This window comes from Panthera pardus, unplaced genomic scaffold (assembly GCF_024362965.1).
Source record: "Panthera pardus isolate Hobbes unplaced genomic scaffold, ASM2436296v1 HiC_scaffold_24, whole genome shotgun sequence".
Lineage (NCBI taxonomy): Eukaryota > Metazoa > Chordata > Mammalia > Carnivora > Felidae > Panthera > Panthera pardus.
In genome coordinates this window covers 78,839,147-78,851,282 of record NW_026526810.1, presented here as the reverse complement: position 1 = coordinate 78,851,282, position 12,136 = coordinate 78,839,147, and the positions used below count along the sequence as shown (strand labels likewise).

Sequence of the window (12,136 nt, the reverse complement as noted above, 5' to 3'; positions counted from 1 at the left end):
TATTTCCCTGCTGTTTAGTAATGTTGAGCATCTTTTCATGTACCTGTTGGCCATCTCTGTATCTTCTTTGGAAAAATGTCTATCAGATTCCCTTTTCATTTTTTAACTGAATTGGGTTTTCTGCTATTGAGTTGTAGGAGTTCTTTACACATTTTGGATACTAACCCCTTATCAGATACACGATTTGCAAACATTTGCTCCCATTCAGTAGGCTGCCTTTTCCTTTTCGTTGATGACTTTTTTTTTTTTTTAAGTTTATTTATTTGTTATTTTGAGAGACAGAGAGACAGAGACAGAGAGAGAGAGAGGCAGAGACAGAAAATCTCAGGCAGGCTCCACACTGTCAGTGCAGACCCTGATGTGGGTCTCAAACTCAAAAAACGTGAGATCATGACGTGAGCTGAAACCAAGAGCCAGCCACCCAACTGACTGAGCCACCCAGGTGGCCCTGTTGATGCTTTTATTTTCTGCAGAAGCTTTTCAGTTTAACATAGTTCCACTCATTTATTTTTGCTTTTGTCGCCAAATCTAAAAACTCATCACCAATACCAGTGTCAAGGAGCTTACACCCTCTATTTTCTTCTAGGAATTTCATGGTTTCAGGTCTTACATGAAAGGCTTTAATCCATTTTGAGTTAGTTTTTATGTATGGCATGTGACAGTAGTTCAGGTTCATTCCTTACAATGTGGCTGTCCAGTTTTCCCAACACTATTTATCAAAGACACTGTCTTTTCTGCACTGTATTTTCTTGGCTCCTTTAATTGAACACATACGTGTGGGTTTATTTATGGGTTCTCTATTCTACTGAGATTGATCCATCTTGATCTATGTGTCTGTTTTTATGCCAATACCACACTGTTTGGATAACTGTAGCTTGTAAGATAGTTTGAAATCAGGGGCTACAAATGTTCTATATCTTGATCTGAGTGATGCTTTCATGAGTATATACATATGTAAAAATCAATCAAATCTTTCACTTAAGATTTGCACACTTTACTGTGTTATACCTCCATTAAAAAAATTTTTAAATACAAGCTTTAACTTCCATAGTGTTCATATCTATTCCTTTCTGATTTTTGTTTAAACCCTCATTACCTCTTGCATGAATTATTAAAATAGATTCACAACTGTCTCCTTAGCCTTAGACTTTTAAACCTCAGGTCCACACTGCTTAGAGAATAAAGTCCAAATTCCTTAGCATTTTATTCACCATTTCTATTTATAATTTTTTCTAAGAAGGCAATTTGGAAGTATATACTATTTTAAAATGTTTATAGTCTCTAATCCAGTATTTCCATTTCTAGGACTTTCCCTACGGAAATAAACATAGATACACATAGAATTTAGCTACAAAAATGTTCACAGTATCAAAAAAATAGAAAAAAAAATAAACACCCTCTCAAACAGCAGATGAGTTTGACAAATCTTAATATATCCACATTATAAAATTATAAGACTATCTGACAAAATATAAAATTAAAGTGAAAAATCTGGTTAACTCGTATGTACTGATATAATATGGACTGAAAAAAAAGACAATCTGTATATGATTATTTCTAAGAAATGACTTTACAAGCAAATTTTACCTTCTTGTTTATGCTTTCCAAAATTACCTATAGTTGGAAAAAGTTTGTAAAAATTTTATAATAAGAACTAAGAAAAGTTATTAGAATAGAACAAATATAAATAAGATATCTTAGCAAGATTGACTGGAAAAAAACATGCACAGGCAAATAATTATAGGATAAGACAGGGAAGAAAATTAACAAACTGACAGGGGAAAAAATTAATAAAAATTTTACAGTCACTATAATAAAGAATGTTAAACATGTTTCTTACTCTTCCTGAAAAGTAAAACTCTAAATGTTATGATTTATTTCCTTTTCAAGTATGAACTTTTTATCAAACTTCTAATAACTTACAAATCATTATTTTGCTTCTATTATATGTTAGGCACTGTGCCAATCATTAGGGATACAAAGTGACAGTAACACCAACAATGGAGAGGTTAAGAAACTAGGCTATCCTTTCCTCTGTTAATATGGAAGGTTAACTTTGATGGTTATTATCAATGGCCAAGATTTTGGTTTTTCACTTCAAGTGGATTTGTTAGTTTAGGCTACACTCCCTAATCTCAGTCTGCTTTCCACAGTGACTTCAGTTTACATAGAATATCATGGGAAGAATTCATAACCAGGCGAGGAATGTACTAATGTGGACTCCTAGACTATGTGATACAATAGAAGAATTCTAATTTCTAAATTATTTATACCTTTTCTTCAAATGTATTCCCTCTCTTTTACTGCTTCTGGATCTGTCTTGCTGAATGTGTGTTAAAATATCCCAACATCTAGTTCTTTCCCCCCTCAAATCCATAAAAAAATTACAGAGAAAAATATCTGAAATATATTGACTCCACTAATTGCAATACCTTCAAAATCTTTATTTCAAGGCTCTTTTTCTCTTGACTACCACTCATTACAGCACTCCAAGATGAACAAAGAACTCCAATACATGCACGGAGCAGATTTTTACTGTCCAGGATCCTGCCCACTGTGACTCTTTAGTTTCCTCTTTAAGGGGCAGTCTGTAGGCCATCACTGTAATGACTTCCTGGTCCCTCACCCATCACAACCCCAAGCCAGGTTAAAATATCTACAATACCACACTGCATTCGAGATGTGAATATTGCTATAAGAAATCATGCAACTTCCCTGACAGGTTTCACTTCAAATTCATTATCTAATTCTTAAATGGACATTCTGCTCTGCCTGGCATCCTACGTTTCTAAAGTTATGTTCATTCACACACAAACCAAGACAACTGTTTCAAACTATCCTGAAAAGTAAAACTCTAAATGTTATGATTTATTTCCTTTTCAAGTACGAACTTTTTATCAAACTTCTAATACCTTACAAACCTTTATAAATCTTCAGCACCATCTTTTGACCCATCACATTGAGAATCTAAATGAACTTTAGGATACCTCACTCCCTAAATTTATTAACTTGCAAGGATATGCATCCATCTGAGTTCTTGTATTCCTCTGTTACAATGGAAGCAGTTTCCCTCTTGCTAGCAAAAAACAACTCTTTCACTTATATTCTAGATCCTATCCCCTCCCAATCTACTTATCTACTCCAGAACTTTCCTACTACAGTTATCTTTTTTCTCTCTTAAAATCACTTTTTCTTTCCTGGTTCATTTCCATCAACATATCAATTACATGCCCTAAAAAAGAAAAACCTTTCCATGAACTGTAAGCTCCCTCTCCATCTATTGCCAATTTCTCTACCTCCATTACAGGGGTAAGAAGCTGTATGCATTCACTGTCTTCACTTTCTCACTTTCCATTCTTTCCTCATACTACTCCAATGTGGCCTCTGTCCTGGACCAAACTCTTGTCAAAGCCCTCAACATCTTCCATGTGATCAAATTTACAAGTAACTGTTCCATTTTCCCTTTGCTCAACCTCTCAACACCATTTAAGGGAATTAATCACTCTCACTTTTTGCAAACACTTTCTTGCCTCCTCTGACACCACATTCTCTTCTGTTTCCTTCAACCTCATTGGCCATCCTTCCCAATATCCTATGTGGTCCCCTTCTACTTTGTCCAACTGCTAAACATTGGCACACCACCAAGCTTTTTCTCAATGATCTTTCCTCAGTTTCATCTAGTCCTAAGCTTTAATTATTGCTGATGGTTGCAATAATCAAATACCTGCTCAATATTTCCAGGTGAGAGTCATCTCAAATATATCTCCTCCAAGACAATGTAACTTCCTTCCCCAAATATATTGACCTCCTCCCAAAACCCATCACAATAAATGGGGCAAATATCTACATAGTCTTTGAGCCCCAAATATTGGAGTCAGGCTTAAATCTTCTTGCTCTCTTATGCCCAAAACCAATCTGGCATCAAGTCCTATTCACTGTACTATTGAGATATTTCCCAAATATGCCCACCTCTACACTCTACACTCTCTAAATCTACACTTGTCTCTCTGAGCCCTCATTGGTGTCATCTTTTGCATGGACTACTGCAATAGCTTTTCTCTTTCAAAACTGCATTTAGATCCAATCTGTCCTCCTTACCATGGCCTATAAGACCATACAGATTTGTCTGCTGCCTATCTCTTCTAACGCATCACTTGCTACTATCTTCCTTGCTCATTGTACTTCAATCACATTTAAGTTTGGTATTTTTATATCAGTGTCTTAAACACACTAAACTTGTTCCTTCTCTCAGGGCACTGCCTTTCCATGGTTCTTTGCATGGCTAGATCCTCCTCCTCTTTCAAGTCTTAGTTCAACTATTCACATTGACAAAGAGGCTGCCTTCATCACCCTATTTAAGCAACAGCCCCACTACCAATTGCAGTCACTCCCAACTACCTTTTTACTTTCAGTAAATTACTACCTGAAAATACTTTATTCATTAGTTTGTTCACTATCTAAATATTTCCATATTAAAATACAAGTTCTGTAAGAGTAAGAACCTTCTATTTGGAACTAAGTTCCCAACACACGGCCCATAATAGGTGCGCAATAAAATGTAAATGAGTGAATATTTCATTAAATTCTTTTAGTTCTGTGTAGTTTGAAGTTGATTTAAAATAGCTCAGCTCACCAGTTCATTAATTCAACAAACAAATATTAAGTGCCTATACTGTCCTAAGGATAAAACTGTGACAGACACATATAAAGAAAAATAGTTCCTACTTCATGCTAGTAGGAAAGACAGTGTAATGCAGTGTGACAACTACTTTTAACAGAATATAAAGTGAAATGTGGACAAAAAGAAGATATTTATCATTTTGTTTCATGTAAAAGATTTTTATGGAAGAGATATTTAAATCAGGCTTGAAGTAGTGGTCTACTTCAAAAGATAAGTGAGCAACAAGTGGAGAGAAAGCATCTTCCAGTGAGAGGGGAAACATGTGTAAAGGCAAAAAGAGTCACAAAGAAACAGACCAATTATACCTTCTGTACACTGTTCAGCTGTCTTAATTTCCATTAATACTACCAGACTGGATTCAAGTCTTCCTCTTATTTGGTTTATTTTTCATTCTGCTGGAGTTGTAGCTTAATGCTTAGGATAGCACAAAGGCTATAAAGAAGGAACCTGACTAGTAAAATGTTAAGCTGAGTTTCTTTAATTACCCTGATGATTATCCCTTGGTTCTTCCATGGTTTTTGTGTTTGTCAATTTGGGACCTGAAAGATTTCAGGATCTATACTTTTCATTATAACATTTGATAAAAATGAAGTAACTAAATGATGAAAAAAAAAGTGCTAAATTTATGTTAAAGGAAGCACAAAAATGTTTTAGAAATACTTTCATCAAAAACAACAAAAGTGCACAAATTAAAAGGGTTTTATTGACTGTTGATATTTGTAATGACTCATTTCCAAAAATAGTGGTTAGTTAGGATTATCTGCATGGTGTTCAGGTAATAGAAATTTATGATCATTAAGTCAGCCTAAAAATTTTTACCTCGCAAGCTCCTTTTCACATAGTTCATGAACTAATCTTGATCAAGCCTGGCAATACAAAGTCCGATTCTTATCAGGAAGTGAGAATAAAATGAGTTCAAGATCCATTAACATATTATCCACTATGCCTGGAGTTGATTCCAAACACCCATGTCCATATAGGATTTACCACTTTTCTTCCTTCATCCTTGCTATGTTCCAAGTCTTTATGACAAGTCTTCTTCTTTGGTGTTTTGAATATATTTTATCAATGCCTCTGGTCCATTTGGCTAAAGCGTGTATCCCAACCCCCATACCCATCCCTAATTTATTCAGCTCTCAGGATTGGGCCCCTCACCTCTGTACCAGGTATCAGTTGGGGTCCAATCAATAAAAATCTCTACAATATTATCCTACCAACTATAAGTATCAATGAAGCCTAGGCTGCTAGGCCTTGTCCATATCCACACCTGTCCCTGGAAATCAAAACTAGCCAAAAGTAGCCTAATTTAGCTAGAAGTCCTAGTAATGGCCTGTTAATTTTATGTGAAAACTTGACTAGGCCACCAGGTCCAGATATTTGATTAGTCATTACTTCTGGGTGTGTCTGTGAGCAAAACAGACTGCCCTCCACAATGTGAGTGGGGCTCTTCATCCAACCCATTTCGAAGTCTGAATAGAATAAAAGGTAGAGTAAGAGAGAATTCCTTCTAATTGTCTTTAAACTAGGATATTGGTCTTCTCTTGCTTTTAGACTTGGACTTGGACTAGAACTTACATCATTGGTTCTCCTGGTTCTCAGGCCTTCAGACTCAGACTGGAACTACACCACTGGTTCTCCTGGGTATCTAGCTTGCTGACTGAAAATCTTGAACTTCTCAACCTCCACAATCGCCTAAGCCAATAATTCCTTATAGTAAATTTCTTTATATATATCCTGTTGGTTCTGTTTTTCTGGGGAACCCAAACTAATACAAATGGTTATTTGAATTACTGTAGCTTGTAATAAGGCCAGGCCTCAAAGTTACCGAACTGCCAATCCTGGCCAGTTCTATTCCTCTGTTACTTATTGGTGTTTGGCCTGGATCCAACTGTGCCTCAAGACTGGCCTGTATAATTTTGGACATAAATGGTCATATAGATACTCAAAAATATTTGAGTCAAATACTTGCAGCCAATAGGAGTACCAATAGCAAGACATTAAGAGGAAATGAATAACAAGCTAAAATGAAAATTAGTCATACATAAGATTCCTTAATTTAGTGAGTAGCTTCACTAGATAGGTTCTAGAGAGGTAGGAAATTTAAGATTCTAGAAAAGCTAGTGAAGAATTGGAAGTTTCTTGCTTTATCCCTTAATTCCAGGTATTTCAGTAATTTAAATAAACCATATGAGCATTAATGGACCAAAAAATTATTAGAAAGAATGAAAGACTATTTGGTAAGTCAATTCCTTAAACAAATGCTAATTTTAAAAATTTTAATTCATCCTATAAAAGATCTTAAGGCTCTCAGTTTTCAGCTTGAGATAGAAAAGTTGTGGGAAAAGAATTTGAGTAAATAAGAATATTAGGACTCATCTGAAAAAGATAAGATTTTAATAAGGCCAGTTCAAGTAAATAAATGATTTTAAGTTGATTTGAAAAACAAAGTTAAGTTAAACTGTATCAAAATCAAGAAATTCTCACTAAATCTGAAGGTCTCCAATAGCTACATAGAATGGGAGTAAGGTAATCCTGGGACTTCAGAGAAGATATTGTATAATCAGAAAACAGTTGATGCTAAATAACAACTCTAAAATTAAGGTCTAATTTTGGTGGAATTCTTTCCAAAAACTCAAAATCTCAGTCTAATCATAGGGAAAACATCAGGCAAACCTAAATTCAGAGACATTCCACAAAGTATCTGGCTAGTATTCTCAAAACTGTCAAGGTCTTTAAAAAAAAAAAAAAGGAATAATAAGCTGTTATAGACCAGAGGAGACTGGAGAGACGTGACAACTAAATGCAATGTGGTATCCTGGATTGAATCTTGGAACAGAAGGGCTTTAATGAAAACCTGATAAAATCTGAATAATGTCTGGGGTTCATAGTAATCTACCAATGTGGGTTTCTTAATTTTGATAAACTTACCACAGTAATGAGCAATGGCAAAAGCAGGGCAAAACCAAAACTGGTGAAAGATATATGGGAACTCTATACTGTAATATCTTTTTTAATTAAAAATTTTTTTTTTTTAATTTATTTTGAGGGAGGGAGAGAGGGAGAGGGAGAGGGAAGAAGCAGAGGAGGGGCAGAGAGAGGAGGAGAGGGAGAATCCCAAGCAGGCTCCACGCTGTCAGTGTGTCAGAGCCAGACACGGGGCTCAAACTCACAAGCCGTGAAATCATGACCCGAGCTGAAATCAAGAGTTGAATACTTAACCACCTGAGCCACCCAGGTGCACCCTTATACTGCGCTAACCTAGAAACATTCCTACAAATTTAAAACTATGCCAAAATAAAAAGTTTATTTTAAAAAATTAAGGAAAAAAGTTTCCATTCAGAACTAGAATAGTTCAAAAGTTCATTTTTATAATGATTATGACATAAAAACTAAAATGAATACTATTTGGGCCAGAAAGCCTGAAAACTATGCAAATTAAAAGAATTTAAAAAAAAACAAGTCGTTCTTCATAAAACGTAATAAATACATGCAGTAGACAAATAATATATTGCAATGATGGATAATATATATTTATAAATAAAGAACATATTGGTAAATATTGCCAAAGGTTGATTTATCTTTATGTATCATGAAGGAATGGTTGGCAGTCCATATTTAATTATGCTCTATGTGTATGTTTTTAGTTAAGAAAATAAATGATAAAAAAATCAAATGTTTGAATTCACGCTATAATTGTTTCTAAGCACTATAAACAGTTTTGGCTTCTCTCAACAATCTTGAATGATTCAAGATTGCATACAGTTGGTAGGACACAAAATGGTAAAAACAGTTGCTCATTTAAAAAGTTTAAGGACTTTTTCCAAATCTAATGTGAAGATAAATGTCAGGTCTCTACATCTACATAGAATGAAATCCTTTGTGACTGAACAATGTGCCAGCCCCAAACAGGAAAAGCCAGATTAAATTTAAAAACCCAGCTTAAAGACATGAGAAGGCTGCTGCTACAACAATGAGTTGACTGGCTAAGATTCTGAAAAAGGACTGGCTAAGATTCTGAAAAAGGGCGATTTGAAGACCTGCAGTCATTTTTTGCCCTGAGTTTTAAAGATTCCAGACCTGGGCAAGGGGCTGGGAAGTCAGGCTCTGATTACAAAGAGGGCTTCTGTTGGAGGACAGAGAATTCATCTAAGCTCTTGGTAGTTGTGCAGGGCAGAAGTGACAAAATTGGAGATTTGAGACTTGTTTCTACCTCAAATCATTTGATAAATCCCAAATCTGTACAGGGCTTGAAATTAAAAAGTTAAGGCTCTAAAACCTCTGAAAACCATAATGGAGTTTTCCACAGTCTCACAATGTGAAGAGATAAATACTAGAATATGTGATTTACCAAGAGTAGGGTCCACTGAATACTCGGCTCTGTTTCGGAAACCTCACCAAAAGCACAGAGCTGAACCACAAGTAGATCAAGACTTATCAAAACTTCTACCTAGCCTCCATGGAAGATAGTAAAGCATTTTAGATAATGATAGAAATTAATTGATAGGAAACATTTTATGAAGTAGGAGACAAAAGGGCCAATTGATTAAGTGATAACCTTAAGCAAGCAAGAAAAGATGAGAACTAGAACCTATAGAAATAGGTTATCCTGAAACAGGGGTATGTACTAAGAAATAAAAGGCAGAGTATATGGGAACAAATGCAGGTAGGCTGGTGGATGAAATGGTGGAGACAAGCAGAAGTTCCTTTTTATATTGGAAAGGTGAGGTTGGATATCTGAGGAGAAAGAAAGGAGATAAAAAAGTCCTTTACAGTGGAGAGTGAATGGACCAACAAAAGGCAAGAAAAATGCGAGGCAACACCAAGGGCCTACTTAAAGATAAAGGTCATGAATTTAAGGATTAAGGCAAATCTGTGTGACATTCTCCTGCCATATAAAACTATGACAGTGTAGAACAGGGAGAAAGTTAAATTTTTTAAGGCTTAGGCTTTGTTTGGTGAGGACAATGAACCAAAGGAACTGAGGTTATCTTATAAGCAAATTGGTGATAATTAGGTGAGCCGTGGAATCTAAGCTAGATGAACTGGGAAGTGGGAACATGAGAGGCTTGAAGGACAGGAGAATAAGTGGTCAAGTCAACAGAAACAGGTGCCAGTGGAGCTGAAAATTTGCTAGAGTCAGGGTTGTAGAGTAAGGGAGCTGGACAGATAGTAAGTGGTGGTCAGTATGACAGAAATAGAGCAGAATACATGATGAAGAGAGGAGACAAATCCAAGAAGATGAGAGGCCAGAACAGCGAAAGGATCATCTGCAAAGACATTTAAATCACCAAGAATTAAGACAGGAGTGGGCTGAAGAAAAAGACATTGAAATAGATCCTAAGACATTCAAGAAATGAGGGAAGCAACACAGGCATGTGTAAATTACTGCAACAGGAGTGCCTACTGGGTGGTACAATCTGATGCATGAGTTTCAAAGCTAGAGGTGTTTAGAGATGAAAAAGGAACAGTGAACACTAATGGGGAACAAGCCTCCAAGCACACTGGTATAACTGCTGTGGGAGGGAATACAATCACTACTGGAGAGGACTGCAGTAGAAGCGGTATCCTCAGGGAGGTAATCAGGTTTCGTTAGAGCAGGAAGGTATAAGTCATGTTCAGAAAAGAATACACTAATAATTTGATTCATTTATCAATGTTTACTAAAAGGCACTGAATTAGGCACTGGGAATAAAACAGTAATAAAGACATAATCTCAGCCCTCACAAAACTGCGACTCAAGTAAGAAGTCTCATATAAAAGTGATTACATTAAAGAATATAACTAAATTCTTTTTTTTTTTGGAATATAACTAAAATTTTGTGGCAATCTTATTAAGAAATGTGGATGCATGTACTTGGAGAATGGTGGAACAAAATTTGTGAATATTTTAACATATCTAATCATCACGGTACTAATTATGTGCTAAAAAATAATTTGAATTAAGAATATGTGGGGAAATGTTGCTTTTTAATGGTAAAGAGGGAGGGGAAAATGCTTTTACAGATATATGCAGTTACCTGAGACAAAGCAGCATCCCGTTCTTCTATCACTGCATTCATTTCTTCTGCTGTTATTCTCTTTTTACATTCCTTGGTCTTGTAGATTCTATCCACAATTACAGCTCCATTCTTCTGAATAGCTATCCCTGTGTCTGCATTGTTTATTCTGTTCAGTAATTCCTGTAATGTCTACCAACACCATTATATGTTAGTCAGACATGAAGTTTTAATATATTTTATTTAATATAGGGTTTTAATTAATAGGCACATGTGAATTGTAAATTGACTGAGTGAAGTTATTGAATTTTCATATTGCAGCAAAGATGTACATTATTAGTGTGTCAATTCTTCTTTTTCCCACATCTTAGTTCTTGAAACCCACTCAATTGAACTTAAGCCTCTAAGATATAAGACTGACATCAAGAAATCTCCTCAGAGAATGGCTTACCATGTCATTTTCTTCAGGGTTAATATTTTCTAGCCTAGAAAAAAGGGACACAGAAAGCCTGATCAGTAGCATTTCCTTAGTGCAGCAAAATGAGTTCGCTTTTTAAATCTTTAGAACCTCAAGTAATTTCATTCGACTAGTCTTTAGAGTCAACCATGACACTGAACATATTAAAGTGCCACCTGCTCGACTCCATCTTTCAATAATGCTCCATATCTTCTGCGCTGACTTCAGACTGTTAAGTTATTAATGTTTACTGCTATATATGACTACAAGGATCAATTGTTCATATGTGCTTAGATGAGGAAAGTTCCCTAGTGATAGAAGCACTACTTCTCATCATTATATTTATTCCTGGACTTTCAATTCTTACCAAAAATTGTATTTCCTCTGTTTTTTGGACTTCCTCACAAATAAAGCAAGGCAAGTATTTTTATTGCAAAGTTTAACTATGTTCCCCAAAAAGCAAAGACAAATAATTGCCACTAAATTTGACCTGAAAATCTCTTGTGCTACCTATTTGTTGAAACAAATATATAGAAAGGCTGACCAAAACTGGACCACAGTTTTAGATGACTAATGTTATTTTCTCTTTTTCATTACATATATAGAATTACTGAATTTAAAGACTAAGAAAGTAAATTGGTTCCTCTCATAAATGTGTTTTGTATTAGAAGAGTCACAGTGCTTCCTGAAATGTTTTTTGATGTTAATAAACTGAACAAATGCAGAAAAGGCAAAGAAAGAAGCTCTAAATGACATGTTTTAGAAAATGTCTATAATATAATTTAGGCAACCATTAAATTGGGTAAATTAACGAAAATTGGTAATAAGTATTAGTAAATGATGTAGATTTTAGAAATGGCTCCATTATTTTAAAATTGTATTAAAAAGTTTAGATATAGAAGTTCCTGTTTTTGCATATCCTCCCTCCCCTATTTCTGGGCTCCTATGATTTAACATTTACCACCAAAGAAAAGCATACTTGGAAAAGATAATACAGAAACT

General features: G+C 35.2%; 1 protein-coding gene across 6 annotated transcripts in view; it reads right to left on the bottom strand.

The window, feature by feature from the left end:
• MIPOL1 (mirror-image polydactyly 1) overlaps positions 1-12,136 on the bottom strand; it is a 320,635-nt gene that overhangs the window by 191,615 nt on the left and 116,884 nt on the right. For all 6 annotated transcript variants that reach the window (XM_019426118.2, XM_019426117.2, XM_019426116.2 and 3 more), the window contains 2 exons: positions 11,129-11,162; positions 10,699-10,869 (listed from right to left, as the gene is read on the bottom strand). In XM_019426118.2, coding sequence (XP_019281663.2) covers positions 10,699-10,869; positions 11,129-11,162 — 205 coding nt within the window. The remainder of the gene's footprint in view (positions 1-10,698; positions 10,870-11,128; positions 11,163-12,136) is intronic.